The sequence below is a fragment of the Pyrgilauda ruficollis genome, unplaced genomic scaffold (assembly GCF_017590135.1).
Source record: "Pyrgilauda ruficollis isolate IOZ18807 unplaced genomic scaffold, ASM1759013v1 scaffold10, whole genome shotgun sequence".
Lineage (NCBI taxonomy): Eukaryota > Metazoa > Chordata > Aves > Passeriformes > Passeridae > Pyrgilauda > Pyrgilauda ruficollis.
In genome coordinates this window covers 5,340,780-5,357,385 of record NW_024508101.1, presented here as the reverse complement: position 1 = coordinate 5,357,385, position 16,606 = coordinate 5,340,780, and the positions used below count along the sequence as shown (strand labels likewise).

The 16,606-nt window shown below is 38.1% G+C and overlaps 1 protein-coding gene across 1 annotated transcript in view; it reads right to left on the bottom strand.

The window, feature by feature from the left end:
* SUCLG2 (succinate-CoA ligase GDP-forming subunit beta) overlaps positions 1 to 16,606 on the bottom strand; it is a 106,275-nt gene that overhangs the window by 48,744 nt on the left and 40,925 nt on the right. Inside the window, exons 3-7 of the mRNA XM_041464432.1 lie at positions 10,455 to 10,554; positions 10,234 to 10,324; positions 4,130 to 4,282; positions 3,081 to 3,170; positions 563 to 659 (exon numbers count right to left, since the gene is read on the bottom strand). Of these exons, the coding sequence (XP_041320366.1) occupies positions 563 to 659; positions 3,081 to 3,170; positions 4,130 to 4,282; positions 10,234 to 10,324; positions 10,455 to 10,554 (531 nt within the window). The remainder of the gene's footprint in view (positions 1 to 562; positions 660 to 3,080; positions 3,171 to 4,129; positions 4,283 to 10,233; positions 10,325 to 10,454; positions 10,555 to 16,606) is intronic.

Sequence of the window (16,606 nt, the reverse complement as noted above, 5' to 3'; positions counted from 1 at the left end):
CCCCTCAGTTTTACCCTGCCCCTTCTCAGCCCTGTAGTCATGGTGCAGGAAGATCAATGACCCTTTTTCTTCCCAAAGGATGTGGCCAAGTGTTTGTTTCAGCTGAAATTTATCCTGTGCTCTAGTAGACTGCAGTGTCATGCACTTTAATTTTAATTATCCCTATGAATGCAAACACAAAAGAACAAGTTTCTTTCCACACAATCTCAGTAATTCTAGCAGCATCAACACACACACACACACACAAAAACCCCCCAAAGAACCTCCACAAAACAAAATCAAGAAAACCCCAACTTTGAACATGAGCAGAAGAGCAGAAAATGTTCCTGTCTCTCACCAAGCAGAACATGTAGTAGAAGTCAATACTTCCAGTATTTGGATGAAACAACAAAAGGTATTGAAATATAAAATCTGCCAAGGGAATATTTATGAATATTGTTTAAATTACATTACAAAATTAAATTAATGCAAAGCTGCTGCTACATACTTCTATGCAATTTAATTTATAGTTTGCATAAATAAAGAATTATAATGCATTCATTTGTTTCCTTCAATTTCTTACCTTGCCCTTCTGGAGTTTCACCAAAGGGATTGACTTCAACCTGAGTAGCATCAATTTTCAAGAAAAGATTATACAGCTTCTTAATTTGATCTGCTGCCTAAATGTGATCAAATGATTTACAATTACCACACAGAAAAATAAAACTTCATGTTTTCAAGGCAAAGGTAGACCATTATAGATTATTTTTAAGTATTACATTGCACAGTAATTTTAGATAATTACTGCTTTTATTTCTGTTTTCTTAACCATATTCATATAGTCTCTTACACTGTTATAATGCAGTATTATGATACTGGGTAAGATTTAGTAAATATGCATTTAAATATACACAAACTGGAGATTTTCTACAAAAGAGACAGTGTAATTACTATGACAAGTTTAATTTGGGAAGTGACTGAAGGCACCAGCATAATGAAGTGTTCTCTGATACACCGAGATCCGAGTTGCATTCACATTAATCAGTCTAAAGTTAGAAACCACCAAGTAGCTTGTGCACTCTGGTGACTTCAGAAAAAATACCTATTTCTCCTTCCTACATCAGTCTGGAAATTTTTCTTGAAGAACTTACATCTGAAGCATGCCTGTTCACTCATTACAAGATACTCTTGCTTGTTCCCTACTACTCCTCACCATCTATCCCCATGCCTGATTCTGTGGCTGAAAGTATCACCACTAACTACTAATTTCCAAGTCTTTTGTTCTTTTAATATTTTTCCACTAATAGAACTACTTAAAAACAGCAACATGAACGTGTATTAAAAAATCCCTTTGGTTCATTGCACACTGTGAACCTATTATTTGAAATAAGTTTGCAGATGAAGTGCACTAATAAAGAACCACTCGATTTTTTTCCTCTCATTACTGATCAGCTAACTGAAGTACACAACCCAAAAATACTTGGGACCTCTCCTGATAAGTAAAATGAATTAGAATAAGGAAAGCATAAGTCAGGCTTTCCCCTACAAGGTCTATCATGCAAAAGAAAACATTACAAGTGGAAAGATTTAACCCCAATGCCAATTCTGCCCAGAGAGGTTGTGGAGTCCCCACTCCTGGAGTGTTCCAGGCTAGGCTGGATGGGGCTTTGAGCGACCTGATCTAGGGGAAGGTGCCCCTGCCCAGGGCAGGGTGGTTGAAATTGGATGTTCTTTAAGGTGCCTTCCAACCCAAACCACTCTCACATTCTGTGATAAGATTCTTTAAAGAGTCACAGCTGGGAAGCAGCACAAATTCCTTGGGAAGCCTGCCCTCCTCAAGAGTTCTCAGTTAAAGCATTCTCACTGGTTTGACTTTAAAAAAACCCCATCAGCTGTAAATGTGCAGCAGCTTCCTTGGCACAAACCCTCAGGGTGACAGAGCACCCCAAGAGCACAGGGGGAGGCTCTCAGCAGGGACACTGTGGAGGCAGCCCCACCATGAACCCCACATTGGCTCAGGGCCACCTGGAAAGCTGCTGCTGGCACAGTGCTCTGCTGCAATTGCACCAGAACACCAGAATCACTTCACTTTTATTAAGGGCTGCTCCATCTTTCAGCACCTCTCTGAATCAGGCAGCTTAATGTCAACACTTCCCTTTCTCAGGGTCTATAAGAACTGAGCCTCTTCAAGCAGAAAATCCCAGCCTAGAACTAGAGAATGTATAAGTAAATACCAGGATTTGTCTGGATAAAAACTATGTCCCTGTGCTTCAGTAAATTCCTTTTAGTCGACTGCACAAGGAAAGAAATGCATTCCTGCAGCATTATTTAAATATGTTGTTTAAAAGTCCATACATATTTGCTGTTAATTATTAAGTACCAGAACTCTTCAAGGGTTGAAAGGTTCTACATAATCATTCCTCCTCATTATATATACAGCTAAATCTTCAAATGTGTGTTAATCAACTTAATCATTATGCATTTGTTAATTGCATGTTAGGATAGAAAAGAATTAAAACTGCTGAATTAAAAATAAAGGAGTTCTACAAAAATGAGTTTCTACTACAGAAAAAAAACAGGCCAGCTTAAATGAGCTCTATTCTCTTCTGTCCAAAATTATGCACATAGGCAAATATATATATTCAAAACATATATGTACAGAAAAGAGATACTGAAAATACAACATGCTGTCAGCCTTTTGTTTTTTGAGTTGAAGAATAAGAAAATTTTAAAAGGTTTCAATCACAAAGCCAGGTACACTTTTATTTCTCCTTATCTTAATGGCCAATTTTCAAAACCGGCTCTACCCATGCCATTCACAGAGCTCCAGTGGAATTCCAGTGAAAACAAAGGAATCCCACATGGTGGAACAGCACGTTGCCATCAACTGCTTCAACAACAGGGGACTCACACTTCAAAACTAGAAGGAACTTATTCAAAATGCTAAAGCCTAATGACAATTACATAGGTGCAATTTAGTATTTAGAATGTCAAAATGATCCTGATTTAATGGACACTTGGCCTTTCCTATTGGGAAACATTTAACATAGAGCTGGGCTAAAAAGTTCTCAGCCTAAAGCCAGGGAGTGAAGTCAAGTTACCTGCTGCTGCAAAGGTCCTTGGAATCCCAAATTTTTTGCCATCTGCAACGCCTGATGATCTTTTATGCCTTCAAAAATATCTATTTCCTCCTGCAACAGTAACATGCATGAACATAACTAAATATTCAATCAGAATGGAGGTTTATGGCTTCAAAAGGAAAACACTTAGTGTACATGTGCAAATTAGTAATTAAAGCCTGGCTGTTTGCCAAGGCTCCCTGAGACTGAGGCTATAGCAGCTGCCTAAAGGGGATGTTATAATTACCACACTGACTATGAAACAGTCCTTCCAAAAAATATAGAATTCTTCAGGGTGGCACGCTGACAAGACAACGTGACATCAGTTTTCACTTTTAATTACTGTACAGATGGCATTGACGAATATTTAGTCTGCTAATTTTTATGACACATTCTGGAATATTTTCAAGGCAATGAGTGTCACTGCCCAGTAACACTGTGAAGTTTATATGTTTTTTAAGTGCACATTAAATATTTTTACAATTTTTTGAATAATTATACTTGATAGTATCAATTATTTTCTCAGGGGAATAGCTTGTCTACTTGTTATCTTGCCACAGTAACTTAAAAAATACTTCAGTGTAGTCATCATTAAGAAAGTAATTACAACAGCTGTATTTCAGATGCAAAAGTCTTGCAGGTACAAAAAATAATTAACAACTCTGTCAATTAGAGAAAAACAGCCACAGAAACAATAAGAATATTGGCATCAACCCACCTGTGAAAAAACGGTGTACCTTCCTGAAAGTGAAACTTACTCATAAAACATTTCAGATATGAAGTTTAACATATCATATAACAGCCAGATTTAAGATCTTTTTTAATTGGAAAATTCAAGTAAAATCAGATGTTAAATATGCTTAATTTACTAGATGACAGATATGATCCTGTATTTGATGAAACACTATTTTTATGGATCTTCCTGTCTCCTTTTTACACAGAAGAAGGAAAAATGGGAGGAGAAAGGGGAGGAAATATTATTTTGGATAAGTGACAGAGAAAATTGTTATTGTAGAACATTATTCCAATACCTTAAATATAAGTTCTGGGCTAGTTACTGCAACTTCTTCTATGTCCACACCACCTTGTGGACTGCCAACCATGACAGGTCCATTGCAGGCTCTGTCCATCAGAATTGCAAAGTATGTTTCCCTGGAAATGTCCAGTGCTTCTGCAACCATCACCTAAAAATGGATAGAGGGAAGAAAAGAAAACACCAGTGCTTCTGACTGGCTCTTCTGCTTTGCCTTAAAATGCAGCACTTTGTTACTTGCTACCCTGAAGAGAAGCATTGGTTTCACTGCTTTTACTGCAGTACTACAACTCTGTGACCTTTTTCCCAAGAAATGCTCTCTCCTTATGAAAGAGATTCCTCTAATGCTGCTCTTCTCACCGGGGCATTCAGTGAGCAAAGTAAACCAGGAACATCTCAGTGCTGGGGTTTTTCCAAGAGTTGCTGTCCTGTCTACACTGCAGACCTCTATATTACCTTTTTATCCCAATAATTTGAGATAATTCTTGAGTATCAGGACAGTAATTCTTGTGCCCAGAAAGACTTGAGTCCCAAAGGACTCGGTGTGCAGATCATACAGACAGAAGGACTGGCATGTTGGTTTTTGGCTGCATCTCACCAGCAGTGCTGCTCCTCACCAGAAAATCCTCAGGCTTAATTTCTCTCTCTTATTCTGACCAAAGGCCACCCAACCCTTATAATCCCTGCACTGAATTCCTGCCCCGCCCAAGTATTTCCTAACAAAATGGGTTTACAGGTAATTCTGCCATCCAGCTTTTTGCTTTCAATTTAGAGAGTCGAGCAGATGTGTGTACTTCAGATACTGGCACAATCTAGAAACACAGATATCTGTTTTTGTATTTATTACTATAAGCTACAGAGCCATTTTGTACCAGTATCTGACAGACACCACAGCACAAAACAGAAAGATGATTCAAATCCCATGTTTGGAATCTACAAGCACCACATTAAGAGTGTTAGAAATTGGCCATATAAAGTCTTTGCTACAATTTTTTCCCTCCTCCCAAAAACAAGACAAGGTCCTTTCCATTTTAGTATTACAATAACTGTACCTTCCTCCTCATCTGAACTGTTTTTGCAATAACAATAACATAACTATTGCAGCAATTTCAGAGACTGAGTAGTTTTACACTTGCAAAGGACTCACAAAACTGTTTTGCTATAAGAACACTAAATTTCCCAAAACATTCTTAATTTTAGGAAAAAATCTGCACATGATGATTAATAATTGTTTCCTGCGATCATAACAGATGCCATAATCAAAGTTGCAAAGACTGTAGTTCTGCTCTGCACTACAGTTTTGCTTTTTAATTTGAAAGTGAAGCAGCCACCTCTGCAATTTAATTAGCATGACATTCTTTCTTAAGAGAGCTACTATTTCCCACCTTTCAATGGAAGAGGTAGAAATCAGGACAATCATTTCCCAAATATCAATATAATTAAGTAGGATTAAGTGGCAACATCATTCTAACAAGGTCTCTTTCTGAAGTGACAGTTTTGAACAATGACTGCAGACAATGAATACACCACAAGGAGAAATTCCTTCTCTCAGTCAGCAGATCCAAGAGGCATTTTCATACCTGCAGCCTTAAAACTCTGCCTACCTGGCACAAGGTGCTCCATCAAACAAGTATTCCTGGGGTTTTCATAGTTCAAGGGCTATAAACAAGAAAGATGCACTATACTTTCACCAAGTCACATTTTTGACAGTCTGTTCCACAGTACATAAGAAAGAATGTAGGGACTTTCTGCCAGGCAGTAGGTATTAGAGAAGAGGGAGGGAAAAAGGTAAGAAACAAGGAATCAAATAAAGCCAGCAGTGTTCAGAATTGAAGGAAATATGAAATTTCTTTATGGTGTGTTTGTCTTGGAAGAAATTTGCTTTGTAGTAATTTTGTTTCCTTCTACTTCACTTTATTCACACAGCATAGGGGGATGTAAAGGAATAGTTCAAATAAGCGACTGTTCAAAAGGAAATTAAAGAAAGCAGGGTGAAGGAGAGAACCAAGAATGCAGAAAACTACTGTACTACTTAAAAGCATCTGCCTATTTTAGTCTACTACAGAGGGATGCTAAAAGACAACTTCAGAGACATAGCTTGGCTACCTGCCAAGATTTGTCAAATTAACAAGCAAGGGCAGGGAAAGCATCCTTGATTTGCTACTATTTTTACCTGCATCCATGTTTCCACCTTCTTACATATCCTGCATCAATGTATCTGAAAAATGTGAGTCAGTTGCTTTAGACGTAAGTCAGATAAAACCAACTGGTCCTTCTGGATCTTGTCAGAGCTGTTCAGTTTCCACAGGCTCAGGGTCAGGGCCAGACTTAGGATGGGAATACACTCAACAAGTTTTGAGGAATACATTTGCAGGCACAGCAGGTGGAACTAACATTATTAAATCAAGTATCTTCAACTGAGACTTCCAACCAGAGTGACTGTCCTCACTGTTGCTAATTAACAATGTCAACATCATCAGATACTTTTCTGTCTTAATTCACAAAACTACTGAGAGTCTACTTTGCAGTAGGCAACCTTAGAGTAAAAACTGTCAGATTGTGAAATATCTCTAATTCCTCCCAACAAAATAACTTTCCTTCACCATCCTCCCCGTTTGATGCAGGGCAAAGCCAGGGAAATTGGTGTTCCAGGTCTTTAAATATCATTTAAATCTGCCTATCACTCACACGACAGAACTAATGCAAACACACTGATGAACAGTTAAGAACAGCGAAATCGAATCTACAGACTGTTGACTCTTCTCACATTTAGTCTGTTTTGCTTTTGATAAAGAATATGACACATCATTATCTGTTTACCATATTTATATTTAAAATATCTTTTATTTATATTTAAAATCAGTTTTCATTAAAACTTTCTGACAACTGTAAGCTCTCCTTCTCTGGAACAAATCGTTACCTAAAAGTTTAAGTCACACATCTAATGTCACGAGGTTAACCTTAACAGCTTTTCTTAAACAGAATCAAATATGCAAAGTGTTCATTCTGTTATTGCTTGGAGAGAAAAACACAGGTAGTGAATTCTCAGGTTGTCATGATAAGAGAAGACTGTCATCACAGATAGCCAGGCTCTCCAAATTCCAAATGCCATAAGAGGATTTTATGTAAACTCACAAAACAGGTTCCAAGTTATGAGGGAATTGAAGAGATTGCTATTAATTTGAGAAACATCAATCTGAACAGGCACAAACACACTTTAAATTCTGCAGCAGGTGCACAAGCTGAGAAAGAAAGCTGAAACCATCATTTTCTGTTTCATAATTAGTCTAATTGTAGAAAATGTCTACCTTTTACACCTTCCTTACAAATAGATGTAGAAGGTACGTGACTTCCACTCCCTGACTTGACACTAGATCATTGATTGCCTCACAGAAAGTGATATAATAAATATTTTCCTTCCAAAAATAATTTTTTTAAAACATAGGAGTATTTTAAACCACTCAAACTTTCCAGAACACCAAAAAGTTTAAAAAGCACAAATCCTTTTCTTTCTGAAATGCAATTTCCTTAAGTACATGTAGAACACAAACTCTTCCATACATGCAGAGAGAAACGTGCCTTGAAATAGAAAAATGCCAGTGATTTGTTCTCACCTTCCCCACTGCCCTTAGCAAGCCCAAAGAGTCTGCCTGGCATTTTCAGTGCATTACATTCCCACTGCACTAAATGATATCTCAGACTTAGTGTTTATAAACTAAATTTATATGTTTAATAATATTACTGTAGTTTGCCCCTAGATTAAAATGTCAGTGTTTGATTTTGTAGTCCTGACACCACAAACCTGAGTGCCTCAGCTCCTTTAACTATCTTTAATACCCCAACATGAGCTAACTTTGTAAATGAGAAATTCTTTTAAAACAGACATCATTCTGCTGGGAAACAGTTTTCTGATGAAGTAGTGCATAATTTTAAACATGCTTTCTTCACTATCAAATAAGCATAACATTGGGCAAACTGAATTAATTTAAAGCAGGGTGTATGCTCTTACCATTAATTACTAAGAATCAAGAACTCAATTCCAAAAAATATAAAAACTAGTTAAAAGCTCACATACTTTTAAAAGCCAACTCTGTAATCAGGATGAAAGTCTATGAGCAAATCATCAGCTTCTCCCAGTGAAAAGCATCAAACTTGTTTACCATGGATCAGCATTAAAATACCAGTCTCCCTGGAACTCTATAGCAAAGGAAAAATACAGTCTCTCAAGGCTGTGCACAATCCTGTACCACCAAAATAAATATCTGAAGTTCAGTAGTGCAAACTTCACCTTAAACTTCACCTCTGCACCAGCTGCTTGGTCCTGCCCACTGTTCATTCACACAAACAATATGTGGAGGAGGAGAAAGGAACCTCAAGTCAAATATTCTATAGCTACATGGCACAAAAGTCATCCAAATATAAATCCTTTGAATAATCCATGTCAAAACCCCCCCAACAACCGTACCCTTCTTCCACTTCTATCAATTTCAAAGAAAATTTGAAGTTCTGTTCCATAACTGAATCTGTCAATGATGAACAGGCTTGCACTCTGACAAAAAAGTGGAATTTCTGTATGGATGTATTCAAGGCAGGCCAACTAGGGCAAAAAGAATAAAAACAAAGAACTTATAAAAGAAAGCTGCTTTTACAATACTAATTTTCCCAAGCAGAGTGCCTTAATATGGAAAAGGTATATCCTGTCTTATATCCTTAGTATTATCAGGATTTCTGACAGACATGCCTTAATGGTAATACTGAGTCTCCTATTTTAATATGTAGTATTTTTTTTTAAGAACAGCTCTGAGGAGTGGATGGAAATCTGCTCTCCTTGCTCCCCAAGAGAAGAACTGCCTGAACACCTTCCTCCACCCTCATTAGACAGGATCTTTCCAGACAGGTGTTCCTTCCCCTTCTATGCTAATACACCAAGCTGTTCACAGGATATTAAATGTGAACTGCAGCTCCTTCAGCTCATGCCAAATTAATTCCTGGCATCAGACAAAGTGTGGCTCTTGACTACTTACCTGTATGAGGATTCTTGCTCAGTCAAACAAAGCAAGAGATAAAAACAAATACAGCAGATAGGTAATTGCCAGGATTTCCTGACTCAGAATTTTACTAATTTGAAGGAGATTCTTTGCTTCTCTTATTTAGACCAATACAGAGCAAATAATTTATGCTGAAGTGAATCTTGGTGCACTGCAGAAAGCACCATCCTTGGAAAATTAACTCCCATGTTCATCTGGTACCTCAACCACTACCATGAACATATTTTAGTGTGTATCTGCAACAAGTAGAAAAAAATCTACTGTTGAGACACTTTTTTTCAATTGAGAAAAAATCTCATGCAAACCTTTCAATACTTAAAGGGGCCACACAATAAAGATGGGGACAAACTTTTTAGTAGGGCCTGTTGCAATAAGCCAAGGTGGTTCTAAACTAAAGACAGGTTTTGACTACATATAAGAAAGATTTTTTTACAATGAGGGCAGTGAGGCACTGGCACAGGTTGCCCAGAGCAGTGGTGGATGCCCCATCCCTGGAAAAATTCCAGGCCGGGCTGGATGGGGCTCTGAACAGCCTGACCTGGTTGAAGATGCTCCTGCTCATTGCAGGGGGTTGGACTGAGGAATTTTAAAGATTCCTTTCAACTCAAACCATTCTGTGATTAATCTGTCACTCTGTTAAGACTTGCCCAAACTTGAGGGTGACTGAAATACCGATAATATTATTACTACAGGGAACCATGCATCCACTGTTTCTGTAAGCAGAATGTCAATAAGCATGTACAGCTAATGCTATAGTGCAGTTCTATCACCATTTAGTATGTATTTGATGGAAGATAAGCCTGTGACAAAGGATTCCTTTCAATATACATTGAGAAATCAATTTATTTTTCTATCCGTGGGTATGCCAAAATTGATAAACAAAATATTTACACAAACTGAAGAAGTAACATTTTGTGTTTTTTAAAATCAATTAGATGTGATCAATCAGGAATTGGATAAGAATTGGAAAAAAATCTGTGTTGTATATCCCAGCTTATTAATGCAAAATTGCAGCTGAACATAGTTTTCAACTTTCAAGAGGCCAAATTCTTACCTTTTTAACTGTCACACCATCCTTTGGAGTTTGCTTGGTTGACAGATTGTACCCAATCATCTGTTTAGCAAGCTGTTCAACAGTCTTAGGGCTATAAACAAAGGAAAAATGTTAGTTTACTGAAAAATATTAAAAGAAACAGTCCATAGCTATTGTAAACAGCCTAAATATTATACAAGGAGCAATTTATTTATGGGTTTTTTTCAGTTGAAAGTACTTACTCTTTAGTTAGATGAACTCCTCCTTTCAATCCACTATTGAAAATACCTTTCCCTCTCCCTCCAGCCAGAATCTGTGCCTTCAGAACAATTTCCTTTGCCTCTGTAAAAGAAACACACACTGCACTTCTGCGGTTTGTCAATTATTGAGCTTGTTAGTATGAGATCAAAAAGCATTTCCAGATTGGACTCTTAAACCAACAAGACGTTGTTTATAACCAGTGAGCAATAAAACAAGAGTAAATTCATCACTTCTGTAAAGCAACCCTACCAAAAAAGAATTGCTTAAGGAAATTAAGGGATACACAGCTTATCAGAAGGATGAGTAAGTCATCGTGGAGATCAGAACCATGCTTTAATGCTCCATGGCCTGCACAAGAAACCACACAACCAGCCCAGCTCCATGGCTCACACACTGACACGGTTTTTAAACATAAACCAGATCATATTTTGTCTTGAATGCACAACAAAACAATGCTCATCAATGGAAAAAAATTTCATTCCTTGCTCTGAGCACGTGGAAGGAAGTGCATGGATGTGGTTCTTAAAGAAGAAATCCCAACGTCCAAAGGGCAGGTGAGTGCAGAGCAAGGGCAGGAGCTGTGAAATGAAAACATTTCATCTGTCTGTGAGGCGTCACCTGGATCTTTGGCAATTTGAGTGTAACAGTCTCAGTAACACCAAAGTGCAGCAAGACAGTGACAAAAGCAATTGCACCACGTCCTACATTCTAAACAAAAGCAATCCTGACATTCTTACAGAGTCAAACAGTGGGGAAAAGGGAAAAGAAAACAACCAACCAAACCAAACCATCACTCATCATCTCGGCAGCTCCAGATCACAGCAAAACTCCTGAGCCATGAACACCTCCCAGGTGCCCTTAAGATGTTTATTAACACCAACTACTGCCACTTTGCACAGTTCTCATAATACTGCTGGGTGCTGCAAAATCTGAGACCCTAATATGATCAGATCACTAAGTGTGCCTAGAAAAGGCTCATTGTTACCCTCTCCTGCAGTCTGGGGAAATTTGATTTCAGTGCTGTTTGGATTAGGTCACACCTTGGACAATAATATTTTATCTAAGTATCAAGAAAACATGAGAATTTGTTGTTAAATTGACATATTTACTGCTTAATTGGCACAGGGGATACAGATACTTTCAATCAAACACATACGGGCTTTCTAGGCTGTAAAAACATTTTAAAGATTATTAAATATAAGTTTTGAGGTGCAGCAATTTTTGGTGCAGGCAAGCTCTAACACAGCATCATTTCAAAGTGCCTGTATAATAAATTTCAGCAGCTACAAAAAAAAGTTGAACCTTAGAATAGGATAAATATTATTTATTATTTAACACAGGTATTATACTTCAACACAGTAGTAGTTACTATTACTATTATTATTAATAACTATTTTTAACACAGATACTGTACAAAGAAATGCTTAATTTCTAAGCTTTTTGAGGCAAAACTCTCTCCATGTGCTTATCCGTTCAGTAACATTTGACATATATCACTCTGAACTTTAAAAGCATTCTCCTTGAAAATATTTCATGCATTCCAATATATTCATGTTCTGGATTCCCTATTATTCATGCCACTGCAGGGCAGATAACAAGGAAATTTAAATGCAACAAAAAGTTTTATCTCAAATGTTTCCTAAGCACACAAATTAAGATGAATTAAAACTATAAATCACTTTTCAACTTGCAGAAGCAAACTCTAAAAATCACAGCAGCTGCTGCGAAAAAGAATCTAATAGGGAATTGTTAATAGATGCTGTAAGCATTTAATTAAATCAATTTTAGCTTCCAACCATCCTGGCAATGTGAGCTTTGATTGTCAGTGATGGGTGGTATGAGTTCTGGGAGTGATCATCACCCTCACTCCCAACCACCACCTTCCATGAGCACCAATTATCTCCACTGGGCTCCAACAAACAAACTCAGAGAAAGGAATTAATGTGTACGTTTTTAAAATCCACCAGAGGACTATCAAGGCAACAGAGTAACTCCAGAAAAACAACTATCAAACCCATAAACAAACAGACACAAACGTGAGCACAGCCACGTAAAGATTAGACCTGAAGACCTAATCAATGCAGCAGCTCAGCAGAGCACAGTACAGCAGGATCTTCATGCCCTGCAGGACACCAACAGGAAGCTATTTAATTCCATAATTATTTGCCCAAACTCTCTAAAATGAAATCAACCATCCAGATGTTATTTTACTAGGCTTGATCATTCAGTACTTACCAAGTTGATTCACTACTTCATGTCACCATCTTATTTAAAGAGCTGATTTCTAGAAATGCTCTCACAAAGTTTTTGTTTGTTCCTGCCTGAATTCCCAAATTATGAAAGACTATGCCAAAACAAAAATGTGGGATTAGCTAAAATGTTTGAAGTAATTCACCTTCACCTGTAGGTTTAAAGAAAAAATAATATATAAAAAAGGTACCTAAAGTCAGTATTAAGCCCATTAAAACCAGAAAGGTGTAACTAATTTCTATTAATATCCTTCCAAACTGTTCTAGTAACACTGGAAAAAATGTTTAAGCAGAACTGTGTAGTTACATGTAAAGGATTTGAAGAAAACCTATCCCAAACAACATGTCTTTACACCACCATAAAGTACAGCACAACATTTTCAACAGCACTAAGGTTTCAACCAACTTCTGTGTATGGCCATTGACTGACCAGCCTTGTGCAAATTAAAACACAAAAACAAACACAATAACTCCAAAGAAAACCAAATAACAAACCAGCCTGCTTCTTAAGCATGCGTATGTGGATTTTTAGTCACAGGTTTATAATTTTCTTTATCATTACAAACAAAACAAAAACCCGACAGCTTCGAAGTGTCACTAATTTAGCAACAAATAGCTGCAAACTGCTCCATGCAGATTAATGACACATTGCTGGTAACAGCATGTGTTCTTCACTAATTATAACCTGAATACATTAATATCTCAGACTGAGCAGCTCTCTTATTTGCCTTTTTTACATTAATCTGTGGAAAAAGAGAGAGGTGCAGGTGTGGTGTTAGAGATAGGTTTAAGGGCTGGACTGGGCAGTATTGGGTTAAATGGCTGGATTTGGTGATCTTAGCATCATTTCAAAGCAAAGTGATTCCATGATTTCTAAAGAATCCTTTAAAAAAATGGAACCAAAATACAGCTGGTCTGTAAGTCATATGTCAATAAATAAGCAAGACCTTTACTCCTCAGAAGAACACTCAGAATTCAAAATTTTGGAAGTGGGTCTGGCTCTATGTATCTAAAAAAAATAACCACAGGAAAAAAGCCTTAGGTAGGTATTTTTCTATAATAAATTCAGATGTTTCAGCATGACAGAAAAGAACACTGAGGGACAAAGAGCCTCTACATGGCATCCAACAAAACCTCTCCTTCCCTCAGCCAGCACTGTGAATACAAACAGCAGAGATACTCCTTGCAATTGGAATCAGCTCAGTGCTGTAATGAAAGCCTATTTAAAATCAATAAAATCAGTCCTGCTTTTGGGAGCTATGATTACTCTGGTCCACTGGTACTGCTTGCAGCAAAAATGAACAGCTTGTTCTCAGCCCACTGCTGTGTATATTTAACTACTGAATTCTTGATCATGAAACAATATACTGAGAAGCAGAGTTCTGCTAGTTATATGCTATGCTAATTTATTACCTGTGAACAACTTTCCATTATTATTGATACGACTGTGTGGCTGCAAATTAGGCATGTTAACAATTACATTAAAATGTGCTGTAGCTTATCAAAAATAAACTGCTGTAAAGAACACGAGATGTATGGGAACAGCTCCCCTGTTCATGAACAAAAAGCTTTCTACCAGAGAGAACTCAGGACTACTTCAACAAGACCTCCCACACTAGAGAATTAGAGCTTGGGACAAAGGGAGGAGGTCTCACATGAATTCCTAATCAAATTTCTGTCTCACCATGAGACTCTCTGTGGCCTGGCTTCTCTATCTGCAGGGGCTCTGTATAAATTAATTACTGTCTGTGCCTTCTTTAAAAATGCAGAACCCATTCCACCATTACAGCAGTGTATTTTTACCCCAGTGTAAGGCAGCTGAGTGCAGAAGGGTTCACTGCAAACCCCTGATCCAATGTAAGCACTGCAGCAGCAGTGAAGTGTCCCTGGAATGTGCCCTGATCTCTCAGAATGAGCTTAGCACACACTGCAAAGCAGATGAGAGCAACACACTGTCACAGGAGCTGCACAATGCAGAAAAAGCCAGGACAGTCTCAAGTTCACAGCATTCTACTAACAAGCTACTAAATGGCTAACTATCTTCCTATACAAGGTCTTCTAAGGTTAAACTATCCAATTAAGAAATGACACCTAAATTATTTTCACTTTTAACCCAGTAACTAATCCCTTGAAGTCTGCAATGCAGACTTTTCTGTCCAATTATAAAACATCACCCAAACCCATGAAGAAGGTGAAGAACAACCAGCCACCACTCTAAAACCTCCATCTTGCCCCACATATATTGCTATATTCTAAAACCTTAAACTCTAAATTTTCCACCCTGTGATATTGGACAGTTCTAATCAAACTACACACCTGTAATCCCAGTACTATCCATCAATTTTGGAAGCCTTCTCCACAGCCTCAGGGCAAATACAGCATTTTCTTTCAGCACAGAAAGTTTAAAATTCTCAGCATCCAGGATTCCAACAAGGACATGCAAATCCAGGTTTTACAGAAGGCCTGTCTCCTCACTGACCAAACACTGGAGCCGTGTCCATGAAGGCAGCTGGGATGCCAGGATGCACGGGAGAACCCCAGCCCACTGCAGCCAGGCAGAGTCACCGGTTTCAAGAACTTTGCTGGTCACCCCTCTCTAGGTAAAGTCATTAAGTTGTGCCTGATGAGCAGAACTTGTGGAGTTCTTCCTCCTCTCCGAATCCCAAAACAGCCAGATGAGGTACAGGAACCTGCAACCAGCTCCAAACTCTCCACCCCTACAAAGAGGCAGAGGGCAACCTAAAGGCGCATTTACCTGGTAAAACTGCTCTGTTTGGACATGTGTAACTTCAAGCTTTGCTTTCACCATCCAGACTTTAGTCCACATCTCTTTCATGGTTGACTAGAATATTACTCCATGAAGGACTGACTGGGAATCCCACTGGATGACCAATTCCATCTCCCAAGCATTTCTGCTTAACATTTCTCCCAAAAACAAAAGTAAATTCAAGGCTTCCTTTTCCAAAGCAAGGATTTTTCCCCACTCTGCTTTAAAGTTTTGCTTTCATAACGTGAGATTTGAGGAAAACAAGGCAGACATTACAGACATTTTCTGGCAACAATTACTCCTTATTTTGAATAACACAAGAACTATAAAGACACCAACAAACCCCAGAACACCTACATGCCATTCCTACTTGTTTCCTCACCAATGTTGATGCAAACCCACAAAAGCTTGAATGTCCTGTAAGGGTTCTAAATAATCTCTCCCAAACTGCATCTCTGCAGCTCAGAGCCTTTCTTCCAAAACCCTTACAAGTTTTAAAAGGGGCCAGTTTGGATTGGTTTTGGGTTTTGCTATTCATGTCTAGCTGATCGAGCAGTAGGGAAACCTACTTTTTGGGGTCTCATCTGTCCTCTTTTATTACTGTTGCTTCTTTCTTGTTTTAATGGTACCCCTACCACCTGAGTTTCCAACTTTCCTTTGGGCAGGACTGGCTATAATTAATTTTCCAAATTTCAGCCACAGTCTTACACTGCTCAGGCAAGATCCTGTCAGGTGCTTATTACCTTTTAGCAACAGTCCAGGATAGAGACATTCTGTAGATTACTCCAGCAAGGAAAGAAGGGAGAATAAAAGCAATATGGAAGAACATAACAAACAAAATACAATAATAGAAAACCTGTAGTAAAGCTTAGTTTCCAAACTGAACATTGACTCCTAAAGTTGCTAAAGTAACTTTTCACATTTTGCTCTCTTTACACCAACTTGATCTGAAATCTGAGACAGCTTTTCCCAAGTATTGCTGTCACTTCCACTGCTGCCCATCTTCTGAGAACTGCAGGGATGCAGCATCCCAGGCACTTTCCAGCTCTGCCAAGTGAGCAGATTGAGATGAAAAAGAAGCTGTCCACAAGGTACCTCCCACATCTACAAAACTATT